At 40.2% G+C, this 19,872-nt stretch overlaps 2 protein-coding genes across 2 annotated transcripts; one reads left to right on the forward strand and one right to left on the reverse strand.

The window, feature by feature from the left end:
- The first annotated feature begins 843 nt into the window (after positions 1–843).
- Positions 844–12,872, forward strand: LOC115429372 (FYVE, RhoGEF and PH domain-containing protein 4-like). The gene is made up of 17 exons (XM_030148744.1): positions 844–1,042; positions 4,699–4,836; positions 4,913–5,492; positions 5,590–6,052; positions 6,631–6,776; positions 7,321–7,477; positions 7,604–7,742; positions 7,926–7,984; positions 8,690–8,833; positions 9,094–9,266; positions 9,368–9,398; positions 9,508–9,591; positions 9,680–9,805; positions 9,928–10,056; positions 10,205–10,345; positions 11,170–11,510; positions 11,565–12,872. The coding sequence occupies exons 1-16, from the start codon at positions 916–918 to the stop codon at positions 11,470–11,472; spliced, it is 2,940 nt and encodes a 979-aa protein (XP_030004604.1). The 5' UTR covers positions 844–915; the 3' UTR covers positions 11,473–11,510; positions 11,565–12,872.
- LOC115429373 (protein LCHN-like) lies at positions 12,371–19,620 on the reverse strand. Its single transcript, XM_030148745.1, has 9 exons — positions 18,900–19,620; positions 17,535–17,634; positions 17,104–17,262; positions 15,642–15,798; positions 15,403–15,541; positions 15,044–15,175; positions 14,757–14,907; positions 14,158–14,226; positions 12,371–13,931 (listed from the first exon to the last, which is right to left on the reverse strand). Exons 1-9 carry the CDS (start codon positions 19,300–19,302, stop codon positions 13,736–13,738), a joined length of 1,506 nt encoding a protein of 501 aa, XP_030004605.1. The 5' UTR covers positions 19,303–19,620; the 3' UTR covers positions 12,371–13,735.
- Positions 19,621–19,872: the final 252 nt, after the last annotated feature.

A 19,872-nucleotide genomic window follows, 5' to 3' on the forward strand; every position in this document is an offset into this window, starting at 1 on the left:
CTATACAAAATACAATAGAAAGACAGCACAATTATTGGAACGGGGTTTGATCATTCTGTTTTTAGTCCAATGGCCCAAAGGGTCCCATGAACTATTGGTACCAGTTGTCCTCTGTCTGTCCATCATCCATCCATTAACAATTTTTCAAGAATCTTCTCCTCCGAAACCGTCAGTCAGAATAACTTGATATGGGTTATGGAACATCTTAAGAGTAAGATCTACTAAGTTTGTTCATGTAATTGGGAAATACTGATTTTTGACTTTTTTAGTGAATTTTTAAATATTCCCATTGGTTTATAAAGGGACACATTTCAAAGTGTTATAACTTGAAAACTGTTGAAGATATTGATATAATTACCATTTGCAGTAGATAGGAAGTCACATATGGGCTTTCATTTGGTGCCATGACCTTTGACCTTGAGTGACCTTGAAAGGTCAAACAAATGTCAATCTTTACATATGCTGTTGGACTACAGGACCCTTTGGTCCTATTTTTAAGAATCCTTGGTACATACTAATGGATGTTGTTGCTTTTTTTAAGTTCATTAGCGATAACAAATTAAAATAGGCAAAATTTTGAGATGTGAAAGTTTTAAAATTTTGAACTTTTTGGAAAGATTTTTATTTATGAATATGGAATGTTGAAATTAAAATATTAATTCTAAATGATATTTTTTCAATTTGTGTATTCAAATTGTGTAAAGACCTTATGGAGGATCAGGAAACAGTGTGTTCAGCGCGTGCTGTGATTGGTCCGCGCCCCGGGGGGCGTGTCGGGGGCGGATGGGGGTTAAATTGGGGGCGGTGCTTGTCAAACAGCTGGATGGTGATTATCGCCGGTGATTAGACAAAACCACGAACGAAGCACAAGCATCTGAGGAGGTAGTGTCTGAAACTGAGGCCGAGTGTGTGAAAATGTTTGACCTGAAGAAGAGGAACAGTCTGACTCTGAACTACAGCCACGAGACGGAGGAGTTCAGACGGGTGGCGGTCAGACGGAAGGTCAAAGGTGCAGCAGTGGAGGGGCAGGTGTCCCACACAGGTATGTGCATTCTGCAGGACTTTTAGGTACTGTACTTAACATGACTAATAACTAGTACCACACCATCCATGAGATAAGGCACTCCACATCAGACCCTCCTCCATCACTCTTCTGCACTGTCACCCACATGTGTCTTACCTGTGTTCTTCATGCTGGCAATACTGAAATAATTACAGCTGGCAGTGCAGTATGGAGTCTAGGTCGATTTTTGGGCCTTTATTTAAACTAAGACGTTCACTACTGGCTTCATAAACCAATTGAATCGCTGATTAAACTGACCATATTCAATAAAAAGGCCCCAAATGCACATTCTAAATAAAGGCCCACTAATCGATTTAGAATCCATATTCCACTGTCAGCTCTAATTATTTCAGTAATGCCAGCATGAAGGATACAGGTAGGAAATATGTGGGTGATTCTCTGAATTCTGGGCACTTTGTGTCCCACAGATTTACCTCAAAAATTTTCATCTAAAGTAAACCATGAAATGCATTTTACAACAAGAAATGCAAATATCCATGAAAACCTCCGATATTCAAATGTAAGACTATTTAATAAAAAGTAGACAGGCAAAGGATTATATTTGTAAAAACTTTCCTGTACTGGCTATTTTTATTTGTTTTATATTCAGTGAAAAAGTAACTTTGATTAGTGGGGACATGCACGTTTGGCTGACCTCTATGCCTTAGCAACCCATAACATTTTTCAAAACATAATTTTTAAAAATATGTTTGTGTTGTAATGCAAAGACACGTGGATGTTTCCATTTCTTGTTGTAAAATGCATTTTGTGGTTTATTTTATATGAAAATCTTTGAGGTAAACCTGTGGGACACAAAGTGCACCGAATTCAGAGTATCACCCACATGTTTCCTACCTGTATTCTTCATGCTGGCATTACTGAAATAATTATAGCGGGAAGCGCAGTATGGTTTTTAAGTCGATTAGTGGGCCTTTATTTAGACTAATACGTTCACTATTGGCTTCATAAACCAGTTGAATCACTGATTAAACTGACCATATTCAATAAAAAGGCCCCAAATCCATCCAGTTTTACTAACACTTACTGTAAGCTAGTTGTACTAACCACCACAAGCACAGGCATGTGATTAAATCTGAATTTAATAATAAATATTAGACCTTAGGTGTCATTAAATAATCCTACATTTGAATATCAAGGTTTTCATTCCCACAAACATTTCATCTAGTTTAGTTTATGAATGCTGTTTTAGTTTTATATGTACTTTTGCCAAAATGAGCCAAGCTCTTCTGTGTTTAAGTCACCTTCTTACTTGTACTTAGTAGTACTCCATACTAGGATTTACCTGCTACCAATGTGGATAAACTGTATTAAATGCAAAAATCATGTCCCTATATCCTGTACCTCTGAACTGGACCACTCACTCCAAGTCTTGAATATGGACAAGATTATTTGACCTAAATTGTAGCATAAATTTGGTTCAGAAGTATCTCAATGCTTAAATCAATTAACTGTAGACCCCTGGTGTAATTTGGGAAAGACTCTGTAAATGAGGATTTAGATCTACGTCTGTAAGAATTGTGTGTTCATATCTACAGTATTAGACTGTATCTCATGGAAATGAAATCTTAATCTTATTCATGATAACAAGAAATAGTGTAAACTACAATAGATGTAATATTTGCAGTACTGGCCTTTTGGCTCATGCTTCCCTGTAGGAGAGTAACCTGGGCCCCTAGTTGTGGAGGGATTACTTTACTTTCTGCGCTCAGCTTGTAGGTAAAAGGCCTTTTGCGTAGGCATGTACTCAAAGTTTTTAGCCCTATTTAGCCTCTTAGTTTGTTGGATTACAGTGGTCAAATCTCTTTCCCCTGATTCAGCCTGGACTTTGCCTTGTATGTCTTGAGACCAGCATTCATCAGTCTCCCATATATACACACAAAGCCTTACTGTTCCCCACAGAGGCAGTGCTATCTGTTTTGGCTATTCACTTAAGGATAAGTCTCTCCAATTGTACGGTCTGATTCTGTATTTGATAGGAACGTGCATCAATTTGACCTATGCAATTGAAATTGATGTTTGGCTTGGTAAAAGGTCTTTTTTTTAATTGTTATATTTAAAGATGAGGGTGTAGAAATATTTAACAATCTGGCTGCTGGGGTGGTTTGATACACCCCCAAAGACTTGAGTGAAGCAACTATGACTAAAACTTTCTTTTCCACACACATCAACATGCTGACTCAGGTCTATGAAAAATAAAAAGTGGAGTGGAAACTTTTGAATCATTTACAAATCTGTCAAATGTCGATTTTTTTTTAACACTGTGCTGTTATGTGCTCCACCTTGATGTCAGCGCTATCTATAAACTACTCTGTGGGGGTCATAGTACTCTACTTATCCTGACAAGCATTGGATGTTGTCTGTCAGACAATTGCACAACTCCTGAGGCTGGCAACTCTTTCTTTGTCTGCATGGTAAAAAGGCAGAAGTGAGAAAGCAGAAGTATGACACTTTTGAGAAAGTAGGCTTTAGCTCTGTGCGCGTCACACTTTAGTAAAGCCAGGAGCCAACTATTTAAGATATTCAAGAACCAGATTATCTTGCATGACTTTGGAAAAGAACTACAGGTAAGAAAAGTTCCAGATACACAGTTTTAGGAGTAAATTAAACTTATCAGACAGGGTCATGAGAAATGCTGTGAAAGTAGAAGTAATAGTTTTACACTTTCTATTAAGTCTGTAGATTATTAAAATGGTGTGTACTTTAACTGCAACACCAGGTAAACAGTTTCTTATTACATCTGATTAGAACTGATTCAACTTGTGCAACAAAGGGAAATAAATTTGTAACGAGAGTATGGTCATATGATACAAGTGGTTGGATCTGTATGTGGTACCGGTACCAGCAGTGATGATATATGTACAAAGAAAAAAATGTTAAAGGGGTCATATTTTGCTAAACCCACTTTTATTAGTCTTTGGTACATTTGTTTGTGTATTTGGACCCTAATAGTTTGGACCCTCCAGGTGCTGCAAAGCTATCTTTATATTCATTTGGGCAAAAATCAAGTGGATTTCTACAACCTGTTTTAATTCCATCTTAATTTGTTATGTTTTATAACTAGTTGCATCATGACATTTGCACATATACGGTCAAGACTTCTGACGAACGTTTCTTCAAGTACAGCATAACTGTTGCAGCAGCGGTTGTAGTAAAAACTGAAAATATGTCCAAACTTCAAGCCGATTACCTAAAATGTTCAGTTGTTGGTTGTATTAACAAACACAAGTGGCTGAATGGGACAGAAAGTATGGTCAACAACCTGGAGGGGACGGGTCAGGAAGTGGCTCATCTGCATTTAAAGGGCCAGCGCTCAAAATGACCTTTCTGGTGTCATTAGTCAGAAATAGGGTTGAAGATGGACCTGTGGAGTTGAATTAATGAAGAATTCAGACCCAAGCATAGCATTTGCAGTTTATGTAGACCACAGGGAAATGTTTTAAAATGTATAATTCCATTAAAAAAAAAAAAAAAAAAAAAAAAAAAAGCAAAATATCACTGCTTTAAAACATCAGAAAATTCTGGGCTGAAAATAAATTGCACCAATCTGGATGTGAGTGAATCTGAAGTGAAGTGAACAAATGTCTCACTGTGTCGCTATGTGTATCTTTTACTAGTGAATGGTGAGGTGTGTGGTTCAAACAGCGGACCCCTTTCATGTGACAGAGCATGTAGATCTGGATCTAACTGTAAAGTGGGTGCAGAGGAAGATGGTGAAAGAAACCTGGCTAAGAGACTACTTCACAAACCACAAGGTAGGCCTTTGTCCATAAATCCCTCCTTACTGTCCTGTAATCACATTTGCCAACCACATTGTTGATCTTGTCACAGTCCCTCCTAAACCCGCTCACCTCCAGAGCCCTGTGAGGACAGGACTAGAGAAAACTCCCAGTCCCACTAGAGCAAAATTACAAGGCCAAGAAAGGAATGGAGCCAAGGAAGAGCAGAGTCCGAACAGAGGATATGGGGTGTCTGTTTCTGTTGTCAGCTCAACACAGAATCATCTTGGCTGCCCTTATCCTGTCAGGGGAGGGGGGAGCAGTTTTGTGAATGGAATATCTGGAACACAAAGTGGCTCTGCCAGCCACACTCAGGGGATTTCAAATTTTGCAAGCAGTCCAAATTTAGGATCTCCAAGTCCAGCAAAAAGAGGCATTCATAGCTGTAGCCCATTGAGGGAAGCAGGACACAGCCCGGCTAAATTGTCTCCAAGGCACTGTAGCCCCCTGACAGGAAGGCTGCGGACCCCCAGTCCTGTTCAGGGGAAGATGTGGAGCTATAGCCCAGCCAAAAACTCCAAGTCCTGGCTAGGACTGCACAAAATCCCAAGCTCCAAGATGGACATGCAAGAGAAGAAGAAGGGGAAATCTTTGAGCGTGCCTAACCTCATTGTTTATTTGGAAGAGAGCAGGTTAGATATATGTTTGATCCCTTCATGTATAATATTGAAAATAAGTCTGTAAATTGCGATTGACTTTTAAGTGACAAATATACACTTGTTTTCCCAGAAATTGCACTGAAAATGTTGAATGCTCTCCGCTGAACCCTCGGGCATCTCTCAGCTGCAGGAGACGTGACATCACCATCAACTCGCCGGCTCCTGATAGGCTCAATCAGATCTGTAATGAAGTCATACCTCATCTACTGAACCATAACAAAGAACGATCTCCAGGAAAAATTAATGTTATAGGGAAGGAGTGTGTAGCAATACCTGCAAAACGAATAAATGATGAAATGGAAGATGGTAAGATACCCACAGGCTATGGTTCCAAGTTTTCCTGCCAGTGGTCTGGGAATGAGAACAGTCACAAAGAGTCTGAAGATGACCAAAGTGAGGAGGAGAAGAGGAGGGAGACAGGAGGAATCTTTCATAAAGATGAAGAGAGCACAGAGCAGAAATTATACCAAATTGCTAATGAGCTCTTGCAGACAGAGAAGGCCTACGTGGCTCGTCTCCACCTGCTTGACCAGGTCAGTATACTCACATCAGGGTTCGTACAGGTGCTTGAAATCCTTGAAAATGCTTGAATTTGAATGTTGTGTTTTCAAGATCTGAATAGTGCTTGAATTTTAGTTTAAGTGTTTGAAAGTGCTCACATTTCTAACCAAAGCTACTTACAGAGAGGTGATACATTTTGAAAAATGTAACTTTATGTCAAAAAAGAAAATTTCCAGGTGTTCTCAGGTTGACTCCAGGCACATTTTTATCTTATCTTATGGCTTCCATTTTTTTGGATAAAACTTTGTGTTCTTTAATTTCGAAGCTTTTTCCTATTATAAAAGATAATCTTAGATGTTTATCGCATAATACAATGTATATCATGATAAAAAGTGGAAAAAAATAATCATGAGTATATATATTCATGTAGATATTTGTTTTACCCCAGCAATAAGGTGCTGTGCTGGAAAAAATTTGAAAATGACCACTGGAAATGCTTGAATTTGGCCTTGAAAAATGTGTACGAACCCTGTCACATTTTAATAGTAACACCATCAAATATCTGCAAAGATGAAGTTCACATTTCTTATGGCTGTGACATACTCCATAGGTGTTCTGCTTACGACTAACAGAAGAAGCAGGCCGAGGCTCTTTTCCTCCAGAGGTGATTAGAAATATCTTCTCCAACATTTCCTCCATCTACTCCTTCCACAGCCAGTTTCTTCTACCTGACCTGGAAAACTGCATCAACCACTGGTGGGTGTTTACATCATGAACATGGACAACATTCTGGGCAATCCCACTAGGAAAATGCATCACATTTTGTGATGCTGCTGCTGTTTGAAAGCATATTTTGTGGTTGGACATTCATGTGGAGACTAGAGTAAAGGTGGAGATTTACTGAGATAAAAACAGGTGAAAGGGTGATGCCATATTAAATACACAGACTTTGTAATTTTGTTAAGCTGTGGTACACAACCAAGCATAAGAAATGGATCAGTTACTTCCTGTCTGTCAAACAAGGAAGGTCTACGATCATGATGGTGGTAGGGCATGTACATACAAAAACAATTTGTAACATACACACAGAATGTCTAAAGTTCAGACCATCACTGCAGATCTAGAGTAGGATACCTTCTTTCATTTAGTCATTTAATGAAATGTCAAACAGTTCTAAAGTCAGATGTTCTGGATTTTTTTTTTCCCAAAAATAGGTTATCAAAAAAATGTTTTTAATGTTCAAAGATTGGGTGCTTAGATGGGATTTTTCACGCAACTGTCCTACCTCTACTAAATCTAGGAGTGAGAGTCCAGGCCTGGGTAAAGTTTGGCTTCAACACGCTCCTTTCCTGAGGATGTATGCAGACTATGTCAGGAACTTTGACCAGGCCATGGAGCTGGTTAGGACCTGGACTGAGCGCTCTTCTGCCTTCAGGAACATCATCCAGGACATACAGGTAAGACACATCTATGCTTCTGTAAGGTTTTCATTTGGACATGTTCAACAAGGTTTCAGATCATTCTTTATTGCGCATGTAGACGATTAGTGCAGGAAGTAATATGTGTATCCACTGCATTGTTAGAATCAGGAGGTGTGTGGCAGCTTGACCATGCAGCACCACATGTTAGAGCCAGTCCAGAGGGTTCCACGCTACGAGATGTTGCTGAGGGATTATTTGAAGAAACTGCCTAAAGACGACCCAGATTATGATCTTGCACAGAGTGAGTAGCAAGAATGGTGTCTTAATGAGCACAGGACATGAATTCTTAAAAGCCTGATTCCATCTGCCGACACACTTCCCTGGGTGTATATCAGATTTCACAGTTCCTCACATCACAGTTTCCTGTCTGTCTCTGAAAGCTCATGATGTGCATGATAACTTCCTGGTCTGTCTCCTCCCACAGAATCCTTGCAGACCATCTCCATGGCAGCCACTCATTCAAACAGCGCCATCCAAAAAGCTGTACGTTACTATAACATAGCGCATCATTTAGTATTTTCTAAGTGAGATTCCATCCATATTAGGACACATCAAATTTATTTGTTTTATCCTGATATTCAATCATTTGATGCAGCATGTCTAACTTATAGCAGCATATGATTTTCATAACTAATATTTCTTCAAATTTGTAAAACCTAAGTGATAGCCTCTTTATCACTAATCCATTTCCATGATTACGCACCTGAATCACTTCCATCACAGTAAACCACTTCAAAGTGTACTCCATCACAGGCTGTCTGTTTGTTTACATGCCAAACTGAAACCAAACCGTCACTCAGGCCTTTTTGGAAATCCCCACAGCTGCAGTATGGCTGCAGCAGCAACAAACACAGAAATGGCTTCATGGCTTGTTGCTGCTGTGTGGAATTCTGAAAGGCCCAAGTGACGGTTTGGTTTCGGCGGATGGAGTACTCTTCGAAGTTGTTCACCATGAGGGAGGTGATTTAGTTGTGTTAGCACAGAAAGATTTATGGATTAGTGATAAGAAGGCTATCACCCCGGTTTTAGAAATTTGAAGAAAAATTTGTGATGGAAGTCATACGCTGCTTTAACGTCAAAAGTTAATTGAAATATTAAATAACATTTACAGCAACAAAATAGTCACAAAAAGCTATGATTGTGTTCATGAGGATCATCATGATTTTTTTTTTTTTTTTAACCCTGTAGGAAAGCCTGAAGCGGCTCCTGGAGATATACGAGATGGTTGGAGAGGAGGAAGTGGTCAACCCGACCAATGAGTTTCTCAGAGAAGGTCGTTTGCTGAAGCTTGCAGCCAGAAACGCATCAGCCATGGAGAGACATCTATTCCTGGTCAGAACTTTGATGTGCATAGCAAAGTCTGAAGACATGCAATAATAATAATAATAATAATAATAATAATAATAATAATAATAATAATAATATTATTATTATTATTATTATTATTATTATTATTATTATTATTATTATTATTATTATTATAAACCTGTGTGGGCATATTTGCACATCTAATTTCCTTAAAGCTTCTAGGAATATTTTGTCATAAGTTGGTAAACTAGTGCCATGAAACCAAAGTTATTTTTTCTCCACAGTTCAACAACTTTTTGCTGTGCTGCACTCACAAGTTCAGCCTACTTGGGCAGCGTTTCACAGTCCGGTGCAGGATTGGAGTGGATGGTATGCAAGTGCAGCAAACAACAAATGAAGACCATCCATACAGCTTCCAGGTCTCTGGAAAGGAGAAGACTCTGGAGCTTCAGGCCAGGTGTGTATACAACATGTTATTTTTTCTTTACTGAGATTTCATTCCAAGAAGTTGTTTCACACACACACTGAAACAATTTTTTTTGTTTTATTTTTTTAAAGCTCTGAACAAGACCGAGATGAGTGGATAAAGGTATTGGCTTATTTTTATGTGATTATTTAATATAACACATTTGATGTTCTATGCTCTGGGAGAAAATATTACACTGTCAGCATTGTTTTTAAGCAAGTTCTATTCTCAGGTGATTCAGGAGGCTATTGATGTGTTCCAGAAGAAAAATGAATCATTCAAACTGGCCTCCAGGGAGCTGACTGTAGAAGAGCCAGTAAGTTGGGTGTTTCGGGGAGAAATGGGGACAGTAATCTATTCAGACTTCTAAACAAAAATACCCTGTGATGCATGCACATTTTAAGACAAAGGAACTTGGCCGGCGTGCCCCTCGCTGGATCCGAGATAATGAAGTGAGCATGTGTATGAAATGCCAGGAGCCTTTTAACGCACTCACCAGGAGGAGACATCACTGCAGAGCCTGTGGCTGTGTGAGTCATGTGACTATAACTATAACAGACCCAAAAGACATGTCCTATCCCACCATAAATGAGCAGTGGCTTACAGGTATGTCACATCATTTGCTATTGACGTGGTTTCCCTGTTCTTGTAGGTTGTGTGTTGGAAGTGTTCGGACAACAAAGTGGCTTTAGAGTATGACAGTAACAAGCTGAACAAAGTGTGTAAATCCTGCTACTCCATCCTGACAAGTCGGAGAGGAGAGAAGAGGAGAACACTCGAAGTGAGCCTTGCTTATATTTCTAATGGAGAAAGAAAAAACAGTATTCCTGCAAGTCATGTGCACACAAATGCTTCTATGTTTACAAACTTTCACTGTTCATTATTAGAATTACATTAACGGTCGTCAGTTTCCTCGTGTTGTCCTACAGTCAGAGACATCTCCAGTATCCAGTCACAACTTAATGAGTGGTTTCCTGCAATATGGTGACAACACCAAGACATGGCAACGGATGTGGTGTGTTGTCACCAGAACTGAGCCTCCAGTCCTCCACCTGTACGCTGCTCCACAGGTAGGAGGGATTGTCTTTTAGATGAATTTTTTCAATTCTTAATGTAGACTACTACACTACAACACAGTGATGCCATTACCTTTTCCTCCCTTGTCTACTTAATCCATACCATTGATTAGAAAGGACATGAAGAATTGATGAGCCAAATATTTGACCATCTTGCATGATGAGCTTCAGTCTTTTAAAGGAGTGATATTTTATTTAAAAAAAAAAAAAAAATAGAATTATGCATTTGAATACATTTCCCTGTGGTCTACATAAACTGTAAATGCTATGCTTGGGTCTGAATTCTTCATTAATCAAACACCACAGGCTCATCTTTAACCCTATTTTTGAGTAATGACGCCAGAAAAGTAGTTTTGAGCGCTGGCCCTTTAAATGCACGAGCCACTTCAGGCCCCGCCTCCTCCAGGTTGTTGGCTGTGCTGCTCTGTCCCGTTCAACAGATAACTGAACATTTTAGGTAATCGTTTCGAAGTTTGGACATATTTTCAGTACGGACTACAACCGCTGCTGTTGACAAACAGTTATGTTGTACTCAGAGAAATGTTCGTCAGAAGTCTTGACCTTATATGTGCAAATGCTGTGACATAACAAATTAAGCAGGAATTAAAACGGGTCGTGGAAATCCACTGGATTTTTGCCAAAATGAATATAAAGATAGCTTTGCAGCGCCTGGAGGGTTCAAATTCAAACTTTTGGAACTATTGGGGTCCAACTACACAAATAAATGAACCAAAGACTAATAAAAGTGGGTTTAGCGAAACATGACCCCTTTAATTGATCTTTCTTTGTGTCTTGTCAATCCCTTTCTACAATTGGAGGATGTCAGACCCCTATCGACAATACCTCTGCTCGGTTGCATTATGGAGGAGTTGCCACAGGAGTTTCGGGGCCAGGCCTATTTCTGTTTAAGACACTGGAAAACAACTCACTCTTTCGTCTGTGATGGCCTTGACCTTAAGGAGCGCTGGTTGGCTGTTCTCAAGGTGGCTGTGACTGGCAGGATCCCAGCATCAACTACCTCTGACGTCATCAGTGGATCTAGTAACGGTAATGTCAGCGATGGAAACTCTTCAAGCGGTGATGAATTTGTAATAATTGGAAATCATGAGAATCACTGCTGAATGGGATTTTATACACTGGCAAGGATTTTAGAAGTGGTATATATATATATATATATATATATATATATATATATATATATATATATATATATATATATACAGCAATTCTATGTTGTTGATAGTAGTTGTATGTGATGAAATGAATACATTTTAGAAATGAAGTTCAACAATGCAAAAGTTCTTTATACACAATATTCAACTGAGAACTGTGTTTCCTTACAAGTGACTGTGCACTTTATTTGTGAAATGGTTTACAATAAAATAAATAAAGTGAAGGTGTTTTAACAGATTATCAGACTATCCCTTCAACTACTAAAATGTTTGCTTCAGCTCTGTACAAGTTGTCTAAGTTTCTGTGTTTGCCTGATAGTAGTTTCTTAAAAGGAGACATCAAGTTTCAGTGACACACACAGGCTTAGGGACCATATTTTCCTTATAAAACACATTCACTTGATCCCATTTCTTCACAGATAGAATTACAGCAGTTGAATATTTACACTAACAATTTACAACCTAATGATAAAAGTCAAACAGAAATCAAACGTAAAAAATTAATAAAGGGTGCAATATTGATCTCCTAGGTGTTAAGGACATGACAAATGGAGAGTTGAAGCACCAGGTTCATGTAGTGTTTATGGTATGTTTGTATCAGGGGAGGGAAATAAAACATTCATTCCGTAATTAAATGTTTTACCTAACCTCAGTCTTATCAAGAATTTTGACATTTTGACAATGAGGACTTTGCTTTATTGTAGGTGAAATGTGGTTTAAAAGTGCATCAATCTGTGTTTGTTGCATTTAAAATTTCTCAAAATCAGTTGTAAAATGTGCTGCTCTTAAGTCTCAGACTCAGAGATTTGACCCCTCTGCTGCGTTGTCTACCTAGTTTAGATTTTCTCTTTTTAATTCTAATGTTGCTATGTTTCCTTTTGATGGATTTTAGCCATAGCTTGCAAAATGTTGGCAGGTTGAAAAGCCAGTGGTCCTGTTTAAGTGTGTTGACACCTTGCTGCTGTACACTGGTGAACCTTGTGGTCTCCGGTTTGTCACGTTTCGCGAAGATTGTGAAAACATTTCCTATGCTGTTGAAATGTACAGCTTAAAATGAATGCGTATAAGCACACTCTTAAGTAGATCTGTCCATCTCGGTGTTTCTATCATACTAGTATTAACAACAAAACTAAATTTTTGAGAACAGCATCAAAGAAATGGTTACATCTTTCAGCAACATATTATTCCTCAGAACTGCAATCCCAGCTGACAGTCAGAGTCAGTTGGCAGGTCACCTCAAAACGCTTCTATTTCCTTGTGGACATCACTATCACCTAATGTCTAAAGAAGTCGTTTAGTCATAATCTATGCTGAAATGGCTTCTGTAAATGTTGACAGTATATGCAACACTACAAAAAATCTATTAACCAGTCATTTGTTGCATTACATACCAGTTACATAGCCGTCTTTACAGACATGACATGTAAAAACAAAGGCAGTTTGAACTGCTAGTAATGACATTTCAAGAAAAGTGGACCTGATCTGGACACAGAGGCTTAAAATAGGATGGTATTAATTCCAGCACTTAATACAAGGAGAGCAACACTGGCAAAAAGGCAGATGCCAAATCACACATACTCTGACACACTGTACATAGAAGGGGGAAAAAAACACGTCTATTTACAGAAAGGCGACCACTCTTTCACCTTCAGTCATTACCACATGCTCTCCCTGTACCTGCTCAAATCACTGACTCCATCTCTTCTCATGTAGCTTCTTCTCATTTAGCCTGATGTTTCTATATGTCCACACGTATTTGTGGAGTACCCCACCACTGACACAAAATGGTCAAACCCCATCTGAAATTTATCAGAAAAATGGAGGGTCCTGAACATGACCAGCTTGGGTTTGGATGGATGTTCTAGTGTTAAAATACAGCAGCTGTATCCAGTCAAGAGAACCACGCTGAATCAGCCAATGGTGAGTAAACGTTCTACAAGAGGCTGCATCAAGCACAACTGGCCACATTGCACTTGTTCACAAGACTGAAAGGATTAATGTTGTCTGTGCTCTTGCTGTCAGGATAAGAGAGCAGAGCACCTTTGAGGAGAGGAAACACAACAGAGACAGCAAAAATGAATGTAAGAGACAGCCTCAAACAGTCCCGAAGACTTGAAGAAACCAGTAGCGCAGCACTCAAGTTGGCTCAAGGCAAACCCCTTTTTTTTTTTTTTTTTTAAATCAACAGTGGTGAAAAGCTAGCTAGATAGTCTCAGCTGCAGCAGAGCTGCTCTGATACCAGCAGGGTGTCATATCCATAGATCTCCAGCAGGTGGAGCAGGAAGAGCCTGTCTCCATGGGGATCCAGTCCCATGGCCCTCACACTCTCCTGGGTCAGAGTGGGATCAGGGCTCCCTGCCACCTCACTCAGTGTCTGGAAAATGCGGTTGTTCTGCTCCAGGAAAAACCTGGAAAAGTGTGGATTGAGAAGAGAGGTGCATTAGACAATTGATGGGTTTTATTAACTATTTCAACTAAAATCTCCTGTTTTTCATTTCTTTTAGTGTATTACCTCACAAAGTTTAAGTCTGTAAGCCGCAATTGTGCCTCTCAACATGACAACATTCCACTATGTGTGTGATGTGTGCTACTCAGTGCTCACCAGTCCAGTTACATTGATTATTTTGCACTTACAGAATAAAGAGATCCTCTTCACTGGATACACAGTCTCCATTCTCCTCCTGAGAGTACAGCAACATCTGCCTACACACACAGACACGCACATAATTAGATTTATTACTGTTTTCAAGAAATGTCACAAAATTACTGTGGTGTAATGGCTACGAATTAACAAAAAATTCCATTATTTAGAATAATTTAGGCCAAATGTGGCCTTATTCAAAATGTTTATAACTGTATACACATCATGCAAATAAACTATTTACAGCCATTTTCACATCACTGAAAATCCAGCTCACATTCACAGTTTTATTTTTGAAATGCAACATCAACCAAACAGACATACCGGAGCATTTTCAGGGGACTACTCTCTGCTGCACATTAGTACAGGATTGTAACACTAGCATGGCTTGCTATATGTGAGACTGAGTTAGGCACTTGGATACTGAACCCTGAAATGCCCATAGCTACCAGTTAATGAATATTGTTAGTTTTGGTCCATGACAACACCTTATACAGTACAATATACAGAATACCTTCAGGTTTGTCCCATCACATTCAATTAGGTGCAAAGTGTCGAGTGTAAGGATGTGGATTATGTCAGTGTTTGTTACCTCTGCTCTGTGAGTTTGCGATATTTGTCTCTGTCTGCAGAGCTGAGGCGGAGCAGAGGCTTCAGACCATCTCTGTAGGTCTTTACATTCTGATTGTCGACATACACATCATATAGATCCTTCTTCTCCTCAAAAATCTTCTCCGTAGTGCCTAAGGGTACAAACAGACATGGAGTCTCTATTAGTGCCCTTTTCGTCTTCACATATGTAAAAGATCAATAGCCTCACTAAACCGTCTTCCACTCACTGTTTTCTAAATGTTAAGCAGGTTTCTAGCACCCACTTACATGCTACGTAAGAGAGCTCATTTTCCAGGGCGCTGATATCGGCCACATTCACATAAAAGAAAGGGCGGAACTCAGGCACAGCCACACCGACCCCGGGAATGGAGATGTTTGCCAAACAACAGCAGCAGTACACTGAAAGGGCAGAGGGGATGAGAGTGAAATTAGAAAATGTCAGAGGAGTGGGAGAGAGAAAGGGAATAACACAGAGTTTAAGTGTGTGTGTGGACTGTACTGTATATACTGCAAATGTACACAGATGTACAATCCTTTACACAAGTGATGGACTGAAATAGGAGATGAGTGTGATGCTAACTTTAAATGTAAACGTCTTCTGTCCGGATTTAAGAATCACTTCAAACCTCTGTAGCAGACCACCCCTACAGGAGGTGGTGAGAAGATGAGGATGCGTCTGCGGAGTAGAGCCAGTTTCCACAACACCATGATCTGCTCCCCAAAGAAGCGGATGAACTGGGACATGCAGCCTGCTGGGTGGGTGATCTGGATCACAGGTATTCAAACACAGAGGCAAACGTTTACCTAACAGTGATAAAACATGGCTGTGACAAACAGTTGTGTGTGTGCAGACACCCCTTTGTACCTTCATTTCAGGGTGCATGCTGTGATTGAGCACAGCTCCCCAGGCATTAGCTGGACATGCAGTAACAACACCGTCACCACTTGGAGGCAGAAGTGCTCTCTTGTCCTCATAGAAAGCCTCTAGGGGAGAGTAGTGGCCTGGGGACTGGAGCTGAAGCCTGAGGTGGAAACAAAATCACATTCAAAGGCTTAAAATGGACTTAAATTAAAAGCAATACAACAATTACCGCAGTAAATTCAACAGATGCATATTTAGCACCAAAGCTTGGCATGACATATCTATTATTGCTATGACTCAAGAGCCCACAAGGAAATTACTGTACAACATTTTGATACTATACACAGACAAACAATATATACTTCAGGCATTTTCTTCAGAAGCGAGACAGAGTACTTTCACAAAAGTAATGTGACAGTTTACAGCTCCAGTGAGGTTTTGTTAGGAAAGATTCTGCAATATCAAACATCTATAGTTATCGTTCCTGCACACTCATGGCTGCTTTGAAAATGTTGGCATCATTACCATTTTCCTATTAAAGGAACAACTGCAAGTGCCAGAAGAGAAATGACTGATTGGAAAAGAGAAATAGACTGTGAAGAGCAAGAAGAGGGAAAAAAACCCACAAACTCTTAAACATCTTAATCATCTCATGACCAACAGTAAGCCCTTTATGTAAGAAACAGACAACAGCCATCACAGTCAGCAGATGGGAAATCTGGAGTGAGCTATGAGGAGATGGATGAGTAAGGAGCATGACTGGAGGCCAGGAGAGGCCAGGGTGTGGGAACTGTGGAGGGGGAAGAAGAGAGGAGGAGGTCGAGGGAAAGTAGAGAGAAGCAGAAGCAAAACATAAAGAGGGATGTGTTGAAGAGAGCCACCGCCAAGATGTGCAACACGAATATGACATGACTTGGGATTGGAGGTGTACCTTCACCGTTCACACCAGCAGGTGTAATGCAACTGGAGAGGATCTAAGACTGAAAAGTGCGAAGAAAGGATGGGGAAAATGGTGTATTTTTGGAGAGAGAAAGGAAAAAAGAGGAACCAGGTTAACTAGAGTCAGAAAACACCACCAGGGGCTGTGTGGAAGAATCCTACCAGTTAGACTCACTCATGAGCACAAAAAATAAATGAAAATAACAGTCATTTTGTAAATCAACAGGAGATTCTCATTTTTGGTTTCATGTTCTTATGAAGTAAATATATTTGACAGTCAGTTTGTCAGTTTCCCTAAAAATGTAAATATGCAAAATTTCATGACAAATCTCCTGAGGAGGATCTTGCACAGCTATTAAATAGCACTAAGTTAGGTCTCTCTGATTATCTCTGTTTATGACTATTGGTTGGGGAAAAGAGGCAAATGATGGGGTCACTTTTAGCAGTTGGTACATGTAGTGAGTATTTGTCACTGTTTTCTTACATCTGCCATTGTTTAGGTCTTGTACAAACCTGCACCTCTTACCTGACCTGGTGCTCCAGGAAGCTCATGTAGCGATAGAGGAGGGTGTAGGACGGTGACAGGATCCCAACAGACTTCATCCGCGCACCTCTTTCCACCATACTCTCTACTGCCATGTTGGCAAAGCAAGCCAAGCCAAAGTACGAGCCCTTCCGGAAGTAGCTGTGGATGAAGAGAGAGAGAGAGAGGAGGGACAAAGAGAGACAGACGAAGTTATGAGTCATGAAAATGAAGACACTGCCAGATGGCTGTTGGTTTTTCTTCATTTTTGGCCGACAAATCTTTCTGTCACTGTCCTTCCAGGAGACATTAGGCCATAATGTAATACTCTAATCCTCTGTGTTATGGAAATTATTAATTAATTATTAACTAAGTGATTTGTCCAAATGACTGGAAACAAACAAAGGAGACTGGTCACACACACATACACTTACATAAAGTCAGTGGAGACCCGGTGGGAGCCACTAGCAATAGCTTTGAACTCTACTCCCTCCAGATCCATGTCTTTGGGCAGACACCACTCTAGCATGTTGCCTGTCACACACAGACACACAACAGAGGGAGAGTATTAAGACATGCAGACAAACAGCCACACTGATACAAAACATTCTCATGAAATAAAAGTGACACGGCCCAACGGAATTCATAAGAATTCATTTTACATCGCTCAAGTGGCAGCTGAGCAAATAAAGTATGATAGGAGCAGGAAAACAGAGGGTGACTCAGCCAGTGTGGTTTTCAATCTAATCTGTAACTACATACATGTACCAGACAGTAATGTCGCACAAAAACATGTGCTGGAACAGCAGGTCTGTGTTGTCCAAGAGTACCAGCCACCTGTGGCTGAACACCAAAGGTAGATACTCTACTGGCGCATTGACAGCTGTTACTGACTTCAAGTATTTTTAATGCATGAAAGTACAAATAAACTATCATCTACAGAAATGTGACTCCATTTCTCTACACAAAAGCAGAAATGAAAACTACTTCGATCACAGATGTCTCAAGCTGCTCTTAATACTGAAAATGGACATGGAACTTAACAACACAAATGAATAATCAACTTTTTGTAGCTCATGTTCTGCTGTGGGGAATGCCAGGATATTACAGCTCTTCTCTACATTAACAGCCAGAATAACCCCCTTTAATAACACAAGAAGGATCTGGGAATACAAAGTACATCAGCAACGCTTGCTTTAGAAAATGTATTTATACAAAATCAATTTTACACAAAAGCTTGTTTCTTTGTCTTATCAACCAAGATATACAAGCATATGATTGATGTGGTGCAAGAATTGTTGGTTTGTCTGTTTTCACTTGTCATTTTGACTTGCTTCCATCCTATAAGGAATCTCCTGTAATTAAATCCAGTTTCTTCTTGTGATTCTGAAGTAAACCCTGTTAATGTTCAAATTGATAGGGTAAATAACCTGACTGGTCCTCTTTTCCCTGGAGCTTATCCTGTCTTTAACATGGCCTTCATTAAAAATGTATAGGCCAACCTTATAAGAGCCATCATCTGACTGATTTCCCTGCATAACTCATCCTGAAATTTCGACAGTACTTTTGTGTGGTTAAATATCAGGAGATGTCATGGCTTTTAATTTTATATATAAACTTACAATGAGGTCAGGAAAAGCCACACCTGTAGGAAAAGGTTCTGCAGACCTGTTAAAAACATGCGCTCCTCATTTTGGGCGTCAGTGCTGGATGTATTGAGCCAGGTTTCCTTTTCCGTCTACAAACATGATATTAATGTATACTTTCTGACATGCTACTATCCATATTTTATGTCCCACCTGTTCTGGTGTTGAATGTAACAACAAATACAGACACGATTTGGTCCTTTTCCTCCCATTTCACCATCCTGTCTTCCAGCGACACCTCCCTCGGTCCTAATTCCGAGGGATGCTCCTCCTTGTCTGAATGCAGCGCTTCATCCGTGCCCGCCGGGGTGTTGGAGGTCGCGGGCGGGGCGCTGCAGCCGTCTGTGTTTGAGACAGACCTGCTAGAAGTGGGACCCCCCGGACCGCTGCTCCACCCAAACCCTGGCGCAGAGCATCCTAATAAAGCGCGGCTGTTTGAGGGGCTCGATAGTCGGTCCTTGCCGGTCCCCGACGCCGGTGCCGCTCCGCCGGGCTTCTCCGCGGACGGAACCTCCTCCCAGTCCAGCAGAGGGGCTCGGTCCGACCGCTCCATCATCCTGTCAGCGGTCCCGCCTCGTCAGTCTCTCCGCGGATTGTAAATGATGTCTCAGCCGACAGACACCAGGTCCATCCGTGGAGAATTAAAGCTCAAACCAATTCCCACATTGTGAAGTTATTTTCAACTGTTCACAACGGTTGCATATTGCACCAGAACAACATTACTTTGTCGGGTTCGCATCTAGCTTTAAAACATTTCTTGTCTGAGGCGATCATAAATTTGATGCTGTTGAGAGAGGGCAACTCCTTCGTGCAACGCGAGTTACATTCAGAACGATTTCGCCCTTTGTTGTCAAATTCCCTTTAACGCCATTAGCAGTTCACCAACACTTGGGAACACTCATCTGTTTTGGTCTTGCGAATGTACCTCGTAGCAGGACGTCGGAATGAAACCTTGTTCCGCGAGCCGCACTTTCCATGAAAATATTTACGTTTTCATAAACCAGTGTGCCCTCTTCGGTGTCTTAAAAATTATATTACACGAATTATAATACATTTTAATATTGAACCGGTCAGTTGAGAACATTTAAAACACGTGGAACTAATCTTTTTCACATTTTGAAATTCG

Source organism: Sphaeramia orbicularis, chromosome 12 (genome assembly GCF_902148855.1).
Source record: "Sphaeramia orbicularis chromosome 12, fSphaOr1.1, whole genome shotgun sequence".
NCBI lineage: Eukaryota > Metazoa > Chordata > Actinopteri > Kurtiformes > Apogonidae > Sphaeramia > Sphaeramia orbicularis.

Excerpts from the sequence above, each read along its gene's own strand:
- LOC115429372 (XM_030148744.1), top strand. The coding sequence starts at position 916 with ATGTTTGACCTGAAGAAGAGGAACAGTCTGACTCTGAACTACAGCCAC. Across the intron at positions 5,493-5,589 it reads GTTTATTTGGAAGAGAGCAG|AAATTGCACTGAAAATGTTG; the intron begins GTTAGATATATG and ends TTGTTTTCCCAG. Across the intron at positions 7,478-7,603 it reads ACATCATCCAGGACATACAG|AATCAGGAGGTGTGTGGCAG; the intron begins GTAAGACACATC and ends CTGCATTGTTAG.
- LOC115429373 (XM_030148745.1), bottom strand. The coding sequence starts at position 19,302 with ATGATGGAGCGGTCGGACCGAGCCCCTCTGCTGGACTGGGAGGAGGTT. Across the intron at positions 15,799-17,103 it reads TTCCTGGAGCACCAGGTCAG|GCTTCAGCTCCAGTCCCCAG; the intron begins GTAAGAGGTGCA and ends TTTCCACCTCAG. Across the intron at positions 13,932-14,157 it reads GAAGAGGATCTCTTTATTCT|GTTTTTCCTGGAGCAGAACA; the intron begins GTAAGTGCAAAA and ends ACACTTTTCCAG.